The sequence below is a fragment of the Microcaecilia unicolor genome, chromosome 7, assembly GCF_901765095.1.
Source record: "Microcaecilia unicolor chromosome 7, aMicUni1.1, whole genome shotgun sequence".
In the NCBI taxonomy this organism is placed as follows: Eukaryota; Metazoa; Chordata; class Amphibia; order Gymnophiona; family Siphonopidae; genus Microcaecilia; species Microcaecilia unicolor.
In genome coordinates this window covers 137,525,138-137,544,744 of record NC_044037.1, presented here as the reverse complement: position 1 = coordinate 137,544,744, position 19,607 = coordinate 137,525,138, and the positions used below count along the sequence as shown (strand labels likewise).

Below are 19,607 nucleotides of genomic sequence, written 5' to 3'. Positions count from 1 at the left end.
CACCTGTCGACCCGGGATAAACCCCGACTGGTCATCCCCTATCAACTTTGGTAGGACCCGTCCCAACCTGTAGGCCCACACCTTGGCCAGTATCTTTACGTCAACATTTAAAAGTGAAATGGGTCTATAGGAGCCACATACAGTGGGATCCTTTCCTGCCTTAAGCAACAAAGAGATCCCTGCTTCCATCATTGAATTCGAGATCCCCCTTCCCTCCAATACTCCATTTCCTAGCCTGATAAGCTGGGGCCCCAACTCCTCCGCATAACACTTAAAAAAAACGAGCGGTGTAACCATCCAATCCCGGGGCCTTCCCATTCGGGAGGTTCTTAATTACCCCATATACTTCCCCCCCATCTTATCGGTTCTCCCAATCGTACTCGCTCAGCTTCACTTAGACACGGGAGCTGTAGCTGATCTAAAAATTGTCCTATTTTCCCCCTACTCATATCCTCCCCCTTCTTATACAATTCTTCATAATATGTCTCAAAGCTTCTAGATATATCCACATCTGCATAATGCCAACCCCCCTTACCATCTCTCAGCCTTTGAATAAGTGTCTTCACTCGCCTCGCTCGCAACCGACGTGCCAGAAAAGCGCTTGATTTATTAGCAAACTCAAAGGTCTGCTGTTTCAGCTTGGTTTGCATATATTCAATCTCTATCATTTGCAATTGTGCCAATGCTCCCCTTACTGCTGTAAGCTCCTCCCCCAACTTTTTTGTGGGTTGCCTCTTATGTTGTTTTTCCAGTTGCACTAGGTGAGCTCGTAACTCCAAGGATTTCTGACCTCTTTCTCTTTTTCTCCGTGCACCCCATTTAATAAAAACTCCTCTAACCACTGCTTTCATAGCGTCCCATAAGGATCTATCATTAACCTCACCATTATCATTAAGTTGATAAAATTCCTGTATCGCCCTCCTGATATCCTCCCTCACTGTTTCATCTCCCAATAGAGTCTCGTTGAGCCTCCATAGGCTCCCCCTCTGCCTACCCCCCAGCCCCTTAAACCTAATCCATATAGGAGCGTGATCAGAGACCTGACAAGTCTCTATTTCTGCTGCTTCTATCATATGCCAACTGTTGCGGTGTACTCACAAGCTGTCTAACCTCGCATAAGACTGTGCTGCATGTGAATAATGGGTGTAATTTCTCTGTGTTCCATATAATAATCTCCAGCAATCCACTACCTCACATTCCTTCAAAAAGTTCAACAAAGCCTTACGACCGGCGCTTCCAATCCCCCCTCCTTCCCATGGAATGATCCAAATCCGCGTCTAGGGCAATATTGAAATCCCCCCCCCTATGATCACTTGGCCTTTAATAAAACCTTGGATTTCCTCCTTCAGAGAATCAAAAAATTGCTTCTGACCTTCATTAGGTGCATAAATATTAATAAATGTGATCTCCTTACCTTGTAGAAGTCCCCTAATCCCCAAACATCGGCCACTCGAGTCCTGAAATTCTTCTTGTATGCTTAGCCCACAGGTGTGCCGCACCATTATAGCTACTCCCCCAACCTTTCTGGCCTCCCGTCCCTGATGTACCAGTACTTCTCTAAAGGGCCGGCGCCGCAATAAACGCGTGTCTCTCGGTCTCAGATGTGTCTCTTGCATCATCGTCACATCCCATTTTAACCTATTCAATTCCTTAAACACTCGGCCCCGCTTCCCCTGATGGTGAAGCCCATTCACATTCCAGGACCCTACTGTTAGTGTTTCCCCAGATCCCTCCCGCCTCCCCTCGCCTTCCCTCATCTTCACCCCTCCCCTTTTTCCTTTCCCTTTCCCTCCTCCCCTCTCCCAACCCCTCCCCCTACTCCCCCCCTCCCTTTGCCGATCTCTGGTCCAGAAGATCAGCCATAGTAAGAAAAGTAACGTACGTTTCCAGAGGCTTTGATCATATATATCATTAGACAAACTCCCCTCCTCACTCCTCTTATAACCCTTAAACACAGGCTATCCCCCCCTACCCATGTCTGTTCCTTACCCAACTCTAACCCTCTATTTCCTCCCCCCCCCCCAAAAAAAAAAAAAAAAAAAACTCTCTTGTCTAACATCAAACTGCGCCAGCACAAGTCCTATGTGTGCTTTCTGAGCCACTCATACAGTCCGGATGTCTTCCTCTCCCAGAAACATCCCATCGTTCTGGCAAACCAGATCTTCCACTCTCTTCCTCTCCAGCCTCCGCAGTTCAGCTTGAAGTCAACACCACTATTAGGTATAACAGCCGCTCGTGACGCACTCCAATTTGGGTAGCATAGTTCCACCTGTTAAAGCGATTACTCTCAAAGCAACCAAGTGACTTGCCCCAAACTCCACATCAAGCATGCTAACCAGCTGTCCTTTCGAGTCCCGGTTTGCTCTATTGTCCAGTGTAGCAAAGCGGTAACAACCCATGTGTCCGTAATGTCTCAGCTGCCCCCACTTTAGGAAGCCTGCTTGTCCCTCTTCTTTCCTCGCTCCACCACCACTTGCCACGCTGAATCTCTCCTAGGAGCCGCTTGAGTTCGCGATTCCTGATTCTGCACCGGTACATCTTGACATCCCATGGCCCGCAACGCCGACCACACTTCCTCCGGCGTTGTAACCTTGCAGGATTTTCCGTCTACTGTAATCCAAACTGCAAAGGGGAACAACCATCTGTATTTGATCCCCTTAGTACGCATAAATCCAGTAACTTCTCTGAATGATCCACGCTTCATCAGCGTTGTGCGTGCCAAATCCTGAAAGACCCCTATTTTTTTAATTCTTCCAGGTAATTTCTTTGCTCAACCGGGCCTGTTTCAGGATTAGTTCTTTTATGGGAAAGTCTAGAAAGCAGACAACCATATCCCTCTGGTTTGAATCTCTGCGGGGTCCCTGTGCTCGATGCGCACGTTTAATGCGTATCTCCGGGGGGTGGGTGTCCGACCCCGAGGCCAAAATATGCTGGCATAGTTCTTTTATAACAGCCTCACAGTTGGAAAAAATATCTAGCTCAGGGATACTTTTAAATCTTAAATTGTTCCGCTGAGACCTATTCTCTAGGTCTTCAATTTGCTCCCTGAGCCGGCCCAACTCCTCCTGTTCCTCAGTTGCCTTCCTCCGCATAGAGTCCACCTCCGATTGAAGGGTCACCATCCCCCCTTCTACTTCGCCCACTCGGGACCCCAATTCATGCATCTCCACTCTGATGTCTTTGAGGGCAAAGTCAGATTTTAAGTCTTGAAGCAGCCCTGCTACGTCCGATTGCAACATACTTGCAGCCTCTGCAGGTTCCTCGCTCCGTACCGTGTGTTCCTGTGGGGCGTATGCAGTCGCCATCTTGGATCCTCGCAGCTCCGGCCCCACTCTCCCTTCGTTCACTTTTCGCGATGCTCCGGTGTATATTGGAATCGCTCAAGGATTTTTTTGGGTGGCATAGCCTGGAGGCGTACTCTGTCGTTCTCGATCCGTCTCTCACTGTATGAGCAAGTTTGTAGTGCCAACAACTATCAGCCCCAGCGGTGCTCCTAGTTCAGACCGCCACCTTTGATCGTGACGTCATTTCCTCCCAGCAATCCATTTTTTAATGCAAACAAAATTATCCTGCAGATACCAGGTCAGGAGTTAGCTTCCAATGTCACATGTCACCACTCCGGCAACTCACTTTCTTCCTTAAAGATGTATCATATGCTGCAGGCTAGCAGTTAATTATCACAGCGTGAGCTCAATCCCAGTACATAAACTGCTTTTATTCTCCAAGTCTGCCTGTTACAGCCCGGTGTAAAAGACCCTGTCAGTCAATCCTCCTCCACACAGTCACTTCATAGCAAAGAAGGGAGACACAATGTATGAAACTCACAGATCACAGGGCTCCTGAGGTAGCGAGGAATGCAGCCCTTCACATAAGAGACTCCTGGGCAAATACTGTACTGGGCTCCCGACAGGCAGCTGCAGCTCTCTGTGTCCTCCACGATATTCTCCAAATGTGCTGAAATCTTCACACGAGCCCCCAGTCTCTCAGCAGCCCAGGAATCCCTCGTAACACAGATGTCCTGGCTCAGTGTTAGCTCACGCTGCTTCCCGCCTTCTCAAGCAGAGCCTGTCTGACCCCCACCAGGTAGGAGAGGAGGAACTCTGCTCTCTGTCCCTTCTTCACAGCTCATTTATCCTCAGCTGCACAATCTCACATCTTCTCACCCTTCAATATATTCTCACCTAATAGCCTGTCAGTGCCTGGGGAATCGCTGGATACCACATAGCCCCAACGGAGCCTCTTGTTTAAGCCTCCATTTTAGATGGTAACGTCACTTCCTCTTATTTATTTATTTTTAATGAAACATGTAGAAAGGACCTCAGCAGTGGGTGTTGAGCTTGTCGCGACCGTGGAATGAGAAATAGTAAGTTGACGATAAAGAGAATAGAGGTGTTGTACTTGTTATCCTTGTGTTTTTATAAACTACTGTTTAAAATGTGAAATTTGATATAGATTAAATTGTTATGAGATATTTATATATATGTTCTTATATTCATTTTAATAGTTTATTCTTTATGCTTTTATGTATATGTTCTTTATTAACATTAACTGAATGTGTGCTAACAGTATTCATCTGTCCATGAGGCAGCTGTTTGGCAAAACTATGGCCATGTCGGGCGACCTCCTTGAAATAGCAAAGACTGTGTTTTTCATATGGTCTGCTCCTCTTTTAACTTTTTTTTCCAGCATTATTCTTTTTTTAATAGAATTTTTCATAATTGTTTTCTTTCTGTGCTGGGCTTTGTTACTCGCATATCTTTTTCCTTGAATATGGTTACATGTGTAAGTTTAAATATTTATTTATTTATAACATTTGTAACCCACATTTTCCCACCTATTTGCAGGCTCAATTGCAGGCTCAATGTGGCTTACATAGTTCCGTAAATGGTGATACCAGTTCCGGAGAAAAGAAATAATAGTTAGGGTAGAGGAGACAGAGTGGATTAGGTTATAGGTAAGGAAAGTTCATCATATGACAAGAACTGAAAGGTATTAGGTTAAACTTTGTTCGTGAAAAATTAACTTGAACAATTAGGAATATTAAACTACATATCAAGGTAATTTAGCATAAACAATAAGAAATAAAGAATAAATTTTGTATAGGTCCACTGTACAATCTTGTTAATTGGCATTTAGGTTGAGTTGTTATTGTATGCTTTCTTGAATAGATAGGTTTTCAATAATTTATGGAAATTCACTATGTCATGGGTTATTTTTATGGATTTTGATAATTCATTCCAAAGTTGCGTGCCTATGTATGAGAAGCTAGATTCATATGTTAATTTGTATTTCAGTCCCTTACAGTTGGGATAGTGGAGATTCAGAAACTTACGTGATGAGCTAGTAGAGTTCTTGGTTGGTAGGTCAATGAGGTCTGACATATATCCCGGAGCTTCACCGTGTATGATATTATGAATCAGGGTACAAACCTTGAATGCAATGTGTTCTCTTAATGGAAGCCAGTGTAGTTTTTCTCGTAAGGGACTGCCGTTTTCATATTTAATTTTGTCAAATATGAGTCTGGCTGCAGTGTTTTGTGCAGTTTGGAGTTTTTTTAATAATCTGTTCTTTGCACCCGGCATTGATAGCATTGCAGTAGTCTAGCTGGCATAGTACCAATGATTGTACCAGTCTGCAAAATGCTTCTCTTGGGAAGAAAGATTTAATTCTTTTGAGTTTCCACATTGAATGAAACATTTTTGTTGTGTTTTTCGTATGGTTTTCTAATGTAAGGTTTCGATCAATTGTAACTCCTAGAATTTTCAGAGTTTCTGAGACAGGAAGGGTAAGGATAGGAATATTTAAATTAGTGGGTTTGTACTTGTTGTGTTGTGACGAGAGAATGAGACATTGTGTTTTGTCTGCATTGAGTTCTTTTTCTCTTTAACCATCACAGCTGCTTAATGATTGTAAAGGCACTCTCAACCACAGAATCTGGGTATCAAATTTAGATTGATGTTGAAAATATACCACTGTGCTGTCCCTTTCTTAATGTGTCCCTTAATTTCCAGCCAAGAAGTGCTGGTGGTGGGTTTTGATCAAATCCTAAATTCTGCTCAGGCAGTGCAATATCCTATTTATACTCATTGTTCTGGTTCCTGTTAATGTATCCTCCTTGCTTTCTTTGCTGCCTGTGCAGGTGTTATCAGATGAGGAGAAGAGGAAGCAGTATGATGTGTATGGGGAAGAAGGCTTAAAGGATGGACACCACAGCTCCCATGGAGACATCTTCTCACAGTGAGTAGCTGAGAACTTGGTATAAAGAGATGGAAGATGAGGGAGGGACTTTTTAGAAAGGATAGAGATGGCTGAAGGAGAGGGGGAGTGGTGCTCTATATGAAAATACAATGTTAGAGCAGTTGAAATACGGGGGAACTGGGGAATGGAGGAAGTATTATGGATCAGCTTGAAAGGGAAGATGGAACCTCTATAACACAAGTGTCATCTATAGGCCTCCAGCACAAACTGAGAAGCTGGACAAAGATCTGGTTGCAGATATTCATAAATTGGGACTGAAAGACGAGGTGCTCTTACTGGGAGACTTAAACTTTCCTGATGCAGATTGGAATGTCCCAACTGCAGAATCAGAAGTAGAAAGATCGTGGGTGCTCTTCAAAGCGCTCTGCTCAGACAAATGGTGTCAGAATCCACGAGGAAAGGGATGGCTCTGGATCTAGTGCTCATAAATGGAGAAAGTTTGTCTAATGTCTGGATGGGCGCCCACCTGGGCAGTAGTGATTTATTTATTTATGCATGCATGCATTCTTGTATCCCACTATTATCCAAAAGCAAGTTTTTGTTCAAAGTGGCTTACAGTTTACATTTTGGTGGAGTTACAATATTGTTGTGCAGTGTGGGGAGAGCATCTATAGTTTGTGTGGTTATTCATAGAGTTTTTGAAGAGATAGATTTGAAGTGGAAAAGGTAGTGGTAGCTTTATGTTCAGTTGTAGAGTTTTGGTGTTATTTACTCGTATAGTTTTAGAAGAGGTAGATTTGAAGTGAAGGTGATGATATCTTTGTGATTAACTGTAGAATTTTTTTCAAGAGGAAGGTTTTAATTTCTTTTCTGAATTGAAGGAGATTTGTGATGCTTCTTATGGCTTTTGGTATAGAGTTCCACCATTTGGAACCCAGGTAGCTAAATCCTGCTGTGTAAATACTTTTGTAGATGGTGTTTGTGCAGTTGGGTAGATGTAGGAGTAGGTAGTTTGTTTTCTTGCCTGGCATTTTTTGAAGATAGTTCAATCATGCTAAGCATATATTCAGGAGCCATTCTGAACAGTATCTTGAAGATTAGGGTGCTCGTTTTGAAAAATATTCTTGCCTTGACTGGTAGTCAATGTAGTGTTTTAAGCAGTGGGTTGCTCTTTCGTGTTTTGATTTCTTGAAAATCAGTGTTGTTGCTGTGTTTTGGACAGTTTGCAGCAATTTTAGTGTGTTTTCCTTGCACTCTATGTATGCTGCATTGCAGTAGTCTAGTTGCGATAGTATCCTTGATTGGACCAGTATCCAGAAAGATTGTCAAGGAAAATAGTCTCTTATTCTTCTCGGTTTCCAGTGTTCTAAAGCATTTTGATGTTACTGCTCATATTTGATTGTCCGGTGTTTGTCGAGAATGATTCCTAGTATTTTAAGTTGTGTTTCAATGTGGTATGTTTGTTGTTAGTTGATTTGTGAATTTTTGGTAGGATGTGGGGATGTGTGGACTGGGATAGTACTAGGAATTTGGTTTTGTCTCTGTTCAGTTTGTGTTTGAAAGTTGTTGCCCATTCTTCTATTGTCTAATCCTTTTTGTTTGTTTTTTTTCTCCTGTATGTTTGTGATATTGTTTTGGAAAGGTATGAAGATGGTGACCTCATCCGCATACATAAATGGGTTGAAACCCATTAATTCCAGTTTTTTTTTCCCTAGTGGCGCCATCCTTACATTGAACAGTATTGGTGATATTTGCGATCCCTGTGTTGTACCTGGCACTCAGAGATCCATGAGGCTGATGTTTGGTTGGATATCTTTACAATGTATGATCTGGTCTTTAGGAAGCTGTTGAACCATGTTGCCACTGCACTGCTGATTCCAATGTTGTGGAGCAGTGTCGTTAGTGTGGTGTGGTCTACCAGGTCAAACGCACTTGACAAGTCGAATTGTCCTTGGCACTTCTGTTTTGTTATCAGGGTGGTTTTGACCATTTCAGTGCTGTGCTGTGGTCTGAAATCTGATTGGTATTTATGAAGAATTGAGAATTTTGTCAAGTATTCCATTAGTTGCTATGTTACTAGACCTTTCATCATTTTGGTCAGTAGTGGTATTGAGGCTACCAGTGGTATCACAAATTACAGATATCGCTGATTTTGCTGATAGAGTTTTTGGGGATATGTGTGAGTACTATTTTGCCTTTGTTGAAAATTGACCTCTTTCAAACATGTATGTGATGTGTTTGGTGAGGTACTCAGTGAACCAGTCTGGTGGGTTTTTCATCATGTAGTTTTTCATCATGTAGTTGGGGCATTTGTCAAGTAGGCAGTATGCATGCGCGTATTTTGTCAATAGTGTTTTTACTGTGTCTAGTTGGTTTGAATGTGGTCCATATTCTGTCTTTTGAGGTGTGGTTGTCATGTGTTTCGCAGCCTGTTACGTTTATTTGTTCTTTTGCAAGGTTTGATCTTGTTTTGTTGTTTTGTTTATGAAGTATTGTGCAAGCTCATCTGCAGTTGGTGGTGTTTCAGTTGTTGCTAATATGTTCTGGGTTTTCAGTTGTTCGAATAGTTTTTTCATATTGGTCTGGTCGAGGTTCATATATGTACTGTATGCTGTTTTGTGTATGTTCTTATGGCTTTTCTCCATATGGTTTTGTTTGCATCTGTCTGTTTTTGGCCCATGCTCTTTCTAATTTCCTACAGAGTTTCTTCATGTGTAGTAGTTTGTCATTAAACCAGGGACGTGATTGTTTTTTGATTTTTGTTTTTGTTTTGAGTGGTTCTATCTATTTTGTTTGATGTGTTTTCACTTGTTTATCCAAGTTTCTCATGAAGTGTTTATCCTTGGGTGGTATGTCGTTGAGTTCATTTATTGTTGTCCAGAATGTGTGGTTTAATATTTTTCCTCCGGTTGTGAATGTGTGTTGGGATCTTTTGTGTGCGATGAGACTCCTCGTGCTGTTGTGAAGTTCCATTGGTTTATGAAGTTCATTAGTGTTCTGGTGTTTGTGTCATTTTGTTTTTCTAGGTGCAGGTTATGTCACCTATTAGTAGTACATTTGGGTGATTGGTGCAGATGTTTGATACGAAGTCCGTGAAATCATCTTGGGCATTTGTCCAGCTTCCTGGAGAGCAGTAGAATAATGTGAATCATAGTTGGTCAGTTAGTGTTTTGTCAGTGATTTTGCATGCCAGGATTTTGATTGTTGAGGATATGTGTTTAGCGACAGGTTCTGCTGTGAAGGAGAATTTGTATGTTATTGCAATGCTTCTTTCCCTTCTTTTGGTTCTGTTGATATGTATTATTTTGTATCCTGGTGGACATAGGTCTAGTAGTGTAGGGTCATACTCAAGGTGCAGCCATGTTTCAGTTATGAGCAGTAGTCCGAGTTGTTACGTTTCTATCCAGTCTCTTAGAGGTGTTGTCTTATTTACTTCCGATCTCACATTTATGTAACCTATCTGTATCGGGACATACGTGTTGTGTTTAATGTTGGTGTTTTTAACAGTTTGTAGTTGTCTATGTGGTCTGCCTGTTTTGCTGTTGTGGTATTCATGTGTGGTTTCATGTTGTTGGTTGTTTGGCCACTGCATTGTTGTTTTGGTGACGATTGGGCTCTTCCACTTGTTGGAGTGAGCGTCGTCTTCCTGTGCTGTGTACTAGTATTTTGTTCCATTCGGTTGGAGTTTATTTATTTGTTACATTTGTATCCCACATTTTCCCACCTATTTGCAGGCTCAATGTGGCTTACATAGTACCATATCGGCGTTCGCCAATTCCGGTATGAACAAATACAAGGTGATATTGTGGTATAATAAGGTTCATGTGTGATAGACACATTAGGGGATCTTAAGAGAGGAAGAATTAAGTTATGTCCATTACGAGTTTAGGTTTCGTTGTGTTGCAGGTATTCAGGCTTTAATGTTGGGTCGGTGGGGTATGCCTTCTTAAACAGGTTTGATTTTAGTGATTTCCAGAAATTTAGGTGGTCATACGTTGTTTTTACGACTTTTGGCAGTGTGTTCCATAGTTGTGCGCTTAAATAGGAAAAACTGGATGCATAAGTTGATTCGGGAGGAATGGTTTCATGCGTTTGAGTTTCCACATTGAGTGAAACATTTTCTTTATTGTAGATTTCGCTTGGTTATCTAGTGAGAGGTTCTGGTCGATTGTAACACCGAGAATTTTCACTCTGTCTGAGATAGGAAGGGTGTAATCTGGGGTGTTTATGTTGGTGGGTTTATATGTATTGTATTGGGATGAGATTTATTTATTTATTTATTGCATTTGTATCCCACATTTTCCCACCTTTTTGCGGGTTCAGTGTGGCTTACAATATGAGTTAAATGATGGAAATACAATTTGTTACAGATTGGTTATGGATTACATTGTGCAGAGTTATGCGAGACAATCGAGGTGTCGTTAGGAATGTAACAATGGAACACAAACATTGAAACGTTGGAAGGAGACAATGGGAGCTTAGAGGGCGATAATAAGGCATGAAGACATATGATATATATCTTTCTGTGAGTAAAGGTATGAGTGATGTGATATTACGGGAATGAGAGTTCAGAAGTGGATGTATGATGCATTAATGAACAGTAAGTATGGACTTTATGTGTTTTGGTTCTTTCCGTAAATTTTTTCAAATAATGATGAAACAATGTGTTTTTTCTGTGTTGAGGTTTAGTTGGAATGCATTTGCCCACGAGTCCATGATGTTCAAGCTGAGCTTGATTTCGTTGGTAATTTCTGCCAGGTCGTGTTTGTAAGGGATGTATATTGTTTTTTTTTGTTAATATTCTTTATTGGCAAGAGAAATACACAAGTGTAGCCATGAACAAACTGTATCAATAAAAATACACTACATCAAAAACATATATCAGCAAACATCAAACATAGAGGTCTCCCAGCTCAAACCCCCATCTATAAATCTATAAATGGTTATACAACATAGTACGTTAGCTATGAGACCTCAGCTGCCAACACGACTTGCCCTATTCTCTTGCACCAATTTTCATTTTCTCCCCACCCCTTCCACCCTCCCCCTCCTCCCCCCTTCCCTCCGGAGACTTACTACATGGAATGACCAATTACCCAACTGGTGTTATTGTTCAAGTGTCCTCGTGCTGGTTAGTTTTGAGATATACTCGTAGCTTCTTTTCCAAATTTTATGCCCTGCAGACAATCTCTCCCTTTCACCCTCCAACTCCAGTTCCTTCCCTCCTTCCCACATTGCCATATGCTTCATAGCAGCGTACCATTGGGCAATTGGTGGTGGCTTTTTATCTACCCAGTGATTTAGTATGACTCTCTTGGCAAGCACCAGGGATAATAACACAAACCTACCACACAAGAACGGAATCTCCTGCCCCGTCAGCTCGGAGTCTAAACCCAGCAGTAATATTTTGTAGCTCCATTCCACTTGGAATCCAATCACTTCTGTCAAATGCTGCAGAACTCCCCTCCAAAATGACTGCAACACCTTACACTCGAGAAAGTGATGTACCAGTGTACCCTCATGACTTTCACATTTATCACAGTCCGCTGATTCCCATAGGCCCATTGCCTTTCCTCTACTCCTGGTGACATACGCACAATGCAGAATTTTTAACTGAATTTCATGGCAGCTGACGGGGGTTATTCTGTATGCCAGGTCAAAACCTTTTTGTATCTCAGCTACTGAGACCTCCACCCCCAGCATATCAGACCACTTGTTGGCCAGAGAGACAGTCGTTGCACTGGGCATTTTTGTTTTGCCTAGGTGATACCAGCTTGAAAGCTTATTACTTCCCTCTGGCATCTGCTTAAATATCACATCTAAGGCTGTAAATGCAGGAATCTGCTTATCATTATTACGAACTGAAAGGATATAATGCCTAAGCTGCATATACGAAAAGAAAAGTGATTTGGATATATCCCATCTATTTTGACACTCCTCGAAGGATGGAACTAACAACTGCCCCCCCTCTCCCATCTGTCCTACAAATCTACAACCCCTCTGAGACCAGGCTCGAAAAGGAGAGATACCCTGCCCTGAGGGGAAATCGGGATTATTTTGGAATTCTATGAATGGGGAAGGACCCCTAGCCTCTCCCACTTTCTGTCTCCACCAATCCCAAGCCATACTAAGCGGTTTCAATAGAGGGGACAATCTTGCCCCCCTCGTCCTAGAATGAAGGGCATTGAAAACTGACCATGGATGAGCTGCATTATCCCATACCTCCGATGGTGCAAACTTATAGTGCCCCATATATATTTCATGCATCCATCGGATAATTGCAGCTACATTGTACATCCTAAGATCTGGGAGATTGACTCCCCCCTCCTGCCTTGCCCGAGTAAGCTTTTGGAACCCTATTCTAGCCCGTCGCCCTCTCCAGATAAAAGACGAAATCACCCCCCGATAGGCTGCCTCATCTTTGCTAGCAATCCACAGCGGCATCATTTGTAGAGTATATAATATCTTGGGAAACAGCACCATTTTGACTAGTGCCACTCTTCCCAGGAACGACACTGGGACCTCCCGCCATTTAGTACACAACTGTTTAACTTGATCCAATTTTTCGCAAACATTCTTCTTGTACATGACCGCCCAGTCTAAGTGTAAGTAGACTCCCAAATATTTCATTGCCCCTTTTGCCCAAGCTAAGGGAAAGTCGGGTTGCTCTCTACATGCGCAACTAGCAGACAGTGCCATAGCTTCTGACTTGTCAAAATTTATGCTTAACCCTGAAAAGGTTCCAAATCGTTTAATAATATCTATTAGTATGGGTATCCCTTTGGACGCCTGCCCTAAGAATATTAACATGTCATCCGCAAAGAGATTAATTTTATATTCGCTCTTCCCCACACTAATACCCTGCACCTCCTCTGATTGTCGGATTTTACTTGCTAAGGGTTCCAAAGCCAGTACAAAAAGCATGGGTGACAGGGGGCATCCCTGTCTAGTACCTCTTTGTAACTCAAATGACGGAGAAAGCGTATTATTAATTAAGATTTGTGCAGTAGGATTCCTATACAAGGCTCGAATCCCCTGTAAAAATTCCCCCAAGATTCCGAACTGCGGCAACACCCAGAAAAGATGATCCCACAGTATCTTGTCAAAAGCCTTCTCCGCGTCTAGGCTCACTAGCAGGTTATCCCCCTGTCTACCCCCCATTTCCTGAAGCACACTCATGGCCCTTAGGATGTTAGTGGAGGCATACCTTCCTGGAACAAACCCTGTTTGGTCTGTGTGTACCAACGAAGGTAATACCTTTCCCAGGCGGGCGGCCATAATACCAGCAAAAAGTTTAATGTCTTGATTTAAGAGGGAAATTGGGCGGTACAATCCTAACAGTTCCTTATCCCTGCCCGGCTTTGGCAATACTAAAATTGAAGCATGCGTCAAAGTACCTGTAGTTCGCCGCTCTTGACAGAGTGCCTCACACAGGTCACTAAATGGGCCTGTTATCTGCCCCCCCAGTATCTTATAATATTCTGGGCCCAGACCATCTGGGCCTGGGGCCTTGGCTAATTTGAGTCTCTTTATTGCTTGCTGTATCTCCTGGCCTTGCACGGGTGCATTAAGGCCATCCCTTTGCTCTTGAGTCAATGAAGGAAGTCTTAGATCTTTAAAAAAGGTCTCTCTCTGTTCTCTATCATAGTGCCCCTGATCATAGAGGGTCTTATAAAAATCTACAAAGGCTTTCTGAATGTCTTCCTCCTTGTCCACAAGCTTCCCATTTCCTCCCTTAATGCGGGTTATCACTTGTTTTGCTGCTCTACCTCTCACCATATTAGCCAGCAATTTCCCAGTTTTGTTACCCCATCTGTGAAGACTGTATTTATATAGTTGAATGTCTCCCCACGCCCTCTGATTAAGTAAGTCGTTGATCTTGGTTTTTATCTCTTTAAATTTATTCTGGGCTGCTACATTTCCTCTTACTGCTGCTCCTCGTGCCTCTTGCAACTGAGTTAAATTCTCTATCAGCTCTTTTTCCCTCCGTTTGCGAGAGCTCGCTGTGTATGCTATGATTTTCCCTCTCATAACTGCCTTCCCCGTTTCCCAGAGTATTAACGGGTCTACCTCCCCTTTCTGATTATCTACTAAAAAGAGCTCCCATTCCCGCAGTATATACTTCCTGAAGTCCGGATCCCTATATAAGGTAGGGTTCATGCGCCACCCTTGCTGATTTCTCACTCCCCCTGTTCCAAGCTCCACCCATATTAAACTATGATCAGATACTACTTCCGCCTCAATTGCTGCGGCCCTGCTCACGGAGAACAGTGATGGGGAAATCAATATGTAATCTAATCTGGCGTGGCATTTATGTACATTTGAAAAATAGGTGTATTCTCTTTCATCAGGGTGCAGTGCCCTCCATAAATCTACCAGACCTAAGTCCCTTTTCAGAATTCCTATACCCCTCTCCTCCATTCCCTTAGGCCGGCTCTTTGGTGGGCTGCAGTCAATCAGGGGATCCGCCGTTATGTTAAAGTCCCCTCCTACTATTAATTGATATTCTTGTAACTGCATTAAGGTCAACAGTAAATGGGAATAGAACTTCTTAGAGTATATGTTAGGGGCATAAACCGAACAGAATGCTACCTTCATACCCTGGACCACCCCTGCCCACACCACATACCTTCCCTCAGGGGATGATTTTATGACAAACTATCTCTAGTCCCTTGCGCATAAGGATGGCCACACCCCTCTGTCTACTATTATATGAGGAGAAGGCTATGTCTCCCACCCAGCCCTGTTTTAATTTGTGGTGTTCCGGTACGGATAAATGGGTTTCCTGCAGCATAAAGATGTCTGCTTTCATTTGCTTTCCATACTGCAATATTTTCTTTCGTTTAATCGGGGAGTGCACTCCATCTACATTGAGCGATGTCACCCTAACACTACCCATTTTCCCAATCCTTCATCACTTCTCTCTTAAGCCAGTAAACCAGTGATTCCGTCAGGGGATCCGTCCCAGCATCGGTTCCCCATTTAATATCCCAACTTTCCCCCCTTTGCACACGAAGGTTCCTTTGCACCCTCAATGGTGTGTCATTCCTCAGTCTCCCCTTAAGTAAGTCTCCCCCCCATCCCCTGTCCTTCATCTCTCCCCCCCAACCTCTTCTCGAGTCGGCTTTCCACTCACCCCCCTCATCCCGATGCCTCAATGCTGCGAATTCTCTCTCATCACTCGCACCCCCACTTGACCACTCCACATTCGCTCTATCCCACAAATACCCCCCCATTTGCATGAACCATCCCACCAGACCTAACACAAGCACACAACCCACCCACTTCCCCTCCCCCCTCCCCTGATCAGTTGAAAACCCATTTCTCAACCACCTCCCACAAACTAGACAGCAACATGCTCCCTTCCCCCTGCTGCCCCCCTCTTCCCCTCTGCAGTATAGGCACCCAACTATAGCAAACCTTCCATAATTCTCCCTCAGTAAAATCCCTATCACCTAACACTTTTTAAATGTACACAACAACTGTACAAAATTGCAACATAACCTACTAAAACAGCTTAAATCACTGTGCTGTACCACTTTTATGCTGCTGCTTGCTTAGTTCAAAAGTTCTGCACTGAGCAGGTCAGTGTCAGGCAGGTATCGGTAGGTGCAGGCTCTCAGGGAATTTTATGGACAAGCCTTTACTGATCCGACCTCCAATCCTGCACTATTTCACAGATGAAATCAACCTCTCATACCTAGGGCCCTCTGCTATATTTGTGGCCAGCTGTTTGTTATGTTGGCCAAATCAGGCTCATCTGTCCTTTGTGGTGCAAATGCAACGTTCCGAAGGAAGGATCATCTGCAAGCCTCTGCACTCTGACACTTAGCTGTTAATTACTCAAAACAATTTAACTGCAGCCTTTTCAAGTCAATTGCTGCTCACCACCATAACTCACTCACAGTTCACTGCTCCTCCTGTCTCCTTTGATCGTTCGGAACTTTATCAAGAAAGGCTCGCAGCTCCTCTGCTTTTGTCAGTGTGCAAGTGTTATTGTTGTACGTAATCTGCACTCTGGCTGGGTACTGGAAAGCAAATTTGATGCCTTTCTCGTACAGTTTAGTGCAGTACGGGGCTAACACTCTCCGCTGTTCCATTACTCTGGCTGAGAAATCTTGAAAAAGCAGGATCCTTCCGCCCTTGTACTCCACCCGTCGTAGCTTTTTGAATTTCTCCAACAGCGTGGCTTTAACCACATAACTCAGAAACCTGGCGATTATCAGTCGTGGCCGGCCTGCCTTTTTTCTCCTCGGACCTACTCGATGTATGCGCTCCACTTGTCCCCGACCGAAGTCTGCACTCAGCCCAAGCTGCTGCGGGAGCCAGCTTTCTGCAAATTCTTTGAGCTCTACCTCTGCAACAGATTCAGGTAGCCCCACTATGCGGATATTGTTTCTCCTGCCTCTATTTTCTTGATCCTCTATGCGATCTCTCAGAGTGTTTATTTGTTCTTCCATCTCCCGGATCTGGCCTTCTGCTGCCGACATGTGCTCTTCCTGCGAGGCAATTCTTTCTTCCGCTTCCTGCAATCTAGCCGCGTGGGTAGTGATGCATTCCTTTATTTCATCCATGCCCTCGTTTAATTTTGCCAGCTTGTCATCTAATAGTTGTGACATATGTTTCAGGGAAATTTGCACCATTTCTTCATGTACCGGTGTTGGGGTCTGTGGCTGTAGCAGCGGGGATAATGAGTTCGGTGCACTTGATGGGCTCAGCGACGCCATTTTTGTTTTCAGCACGCTGCCCTTCTCTTTCCCTGTTTTGGCTGATCTAATTGGCATTCCGCTCCCCCTCCAGCCGATCTGGACACCGATCACTGCCTCCTGCTTTCCTGTTATGGCCAATACCTTTTCCACCCCGTTTAGGGTGTTGTAGATACCATCAAAAAGGGGAATTAAGGCACAGGGGAAGGGAGCTGAGCTTACAGACGTCCGATCAGCCCTTCAGCATCACGTGACCCCCAGGGATGTATATTGTGACGTCGTCCGCATAGATGAATTGTTGCTGGTATCCCCATTATCCATATTGTTATTATAAAGTAGAAGATCCGTGCCCATAGGTTGGTCATTTTTGGGGGTTACTTCTGGTTGGGGGTGTTTGTGTGTGAATATGTGTGTGTTTGGGCTCTGAGGTGCTTGTGTCTGTGTATTGCATGGGGCTGGGTTCTTTTTTTTTTTTTCTTTTACTTTGGCTGGGGGTTTGCCTGCATTAGTGAGAATGATCAGGTAGAAGAGAGGTAGCTAGTACATAAAAACAATACCCGCAGCAGTGAAAAATGTCCTTCAGTTACAGCCATATCTGAAAGATAAATGAGCAGTGGAAGTTCTTGCTCAGAGAGTGGAGGATGTTGTGGCTAATCGCCATGAAGAGCAGCGTAGATCTTGGTTCTGGGCTGCCGTTCTTCAATGATGGGTTGTGCAGCTCCAAATAGCATGCCTGCAACTTCATGTAGGGTGTCTGCAGTATGGCTGGTGGGCCATCCAGAACTGGGCTATGCGGACTCCGACCCCGAATAGTAGCTCACCTTTTGCGGTTCATCTGCATCCAGTGTTCCCGCAATCTCAACGGACACAGCTGTTCTGACTCCTTGGCTGGTCGTCGCTGAGCATGGTGTGGGTGAGTCTACGCTGTCCTTCTGGACTGGAGTGCGCTGTTGTGTGCTGATATTTGATTGCACTGCCTAACCACGTCTACATGCTTTGGTCCACTGCCAGGCTGCTCTGTTGAGTTGCGTGGTCTAGTTGGTCTGCGGGATGAGGACAGCTTTCCCGCTAATTTTGTTCCTAGGTTCCTTTGGACAGGTTGTAGCGTCGCTTTCTGTCTGATTTGACAATTTCCTTTGTTTGCTGTTTTAACAAAGGTTACATATGCTCTCTTCTCTTTTTCAAGTTGCCAGTTTGGAGTTACTTCAGGCAATGGAGATGGGAGGTGGGGAGATGAGCTGAATAGGACGGGTATTTGGGACAGGAGACCTTAAGCACTTCTTGGAATGCAGCTATGAGAAAAGCTTCCACAATGCTTGTTTTAAATCTACTTTTATTTAAGTCAGAAACATTGTTTTTCTATATGTTCCTCAGATTACTAGGGTGTATGAAGATCCTTGACTTATTTGACCAGAGCAGATGTTTGTATTAAAGTAGGTGAGATTTCAGAGTTTTCTATGTATTCAGTATAACAAAAGCCAGTTTGTCTTTGGCTGCAGTTAACAGGGAAGTGTTAATTTCACAGACAGTGCTCAATAAAGGGTCTGAGTGGCTTTGAAGTAAGAAAGTTGAGATTCTCTGATAGATATGCAGTCATTCGTACAACTGCTTATTTTATTTATGTTTAAATCTTTTTATTGACAACAAGGACAGAAAATACATGTGCAATATTGCATCCACAGCACATGAACAGTACAAACCAACAACTGTCTTTCTGATAATTGTCAATTGATTTTCTCTCCGTTTTTATCCTCCCCCCCCTCTACCCTTCTTAAACCCTCTTCTGAAAAACACCCGATGTTGGGTAAAATACCACCAGAGGGTCACTGTTACAAAATAAAACATGAAACAATATGCAACTGTCACAGCACATCAACTGCTTTTGTCCATCCTCTTATACCCCTTATAGCCCTCCCCCCCCCCTCTTTCCCTTTACCCCACCCTCCCCTTACGTGCCCTAGGCTTGGCCACCCTAAACTATATGTATACTCCCTGACCTTACCAATAAAGCCTTTTCTCATTGTGATCTTGGAGAGACCTCTAGTAGGATCTTACAAAACATAATATATTCTGGCGGAGTGCCTTGACTCTGATAGCCCTCCACCCTGATTAAAGAGCCTACTAGTGGCCCAATGCTTACTATTCCCCTCCTATCCCCAACTGCCGATGAATGTTCCCGCTCTAAATCCTAATACCCCCAGGTAAATTCTCGTATCTGCCATAGGGCCAAAGACTTGTGAGAGAAAAAAAAAAGCCTCCTTTCTAGCTTATTAAATATCAAGCTACGAGCTTTAGGTGACAGCGATTGTATATAGGGCTCCCAGACAGCCAGGAATGCTTTCCGCCTCTTTGAAGAAGATCCCACTCCTCTGCGTTCCAGTAACAAAAGTTCATGTAGTTTATTCCTCCAATGCCAGAAGTCTGGTGGAGACTCACTCGTCCAGGCTCCCATAATTAGTTTCTTCCCAACCATACTGGCCTTGCAGATAAGCTGTTGGGCCCCTTTACCATGAAGCCTAAATACTTCATATTTATCCAATAAGATCCCTTGCGGCGAGAATGGAATCTGGGCATGCACTAAAGACTCCAGATATTGGAATATCTGTTTCCAAAAGGCCTGAATCTTATGACATGCCCAAAGGGAGTGCAACAACGTACCCACCCCCTGCGCACATTTCACACAAAACGGATCCACAACTCCCC

General features: G+C 43.7%; 1 protein-coding gene across 1 annotated transcript in view; it reads left to right on the top strand.

The window, feature by feature from the left end:
* DNAJB11 (DnaJ heat shock protein family (Hsp40) member B11) overlaps window positions 1-19,607 on the top strand; it is a gene marked incomplete in the record, with an annotated part of 406,113 nt that overhangs the window by 100,506 nt on the left and 286,000 nt on the right. Inside the window, 1 exon segment of the mRNA XM_030209526.1 lies at window positions 6,140-6,237. Within this exon segment, the coding sequence (XP_030065386.1) occupies window positions 6,140-6,237 (98 nt within the window).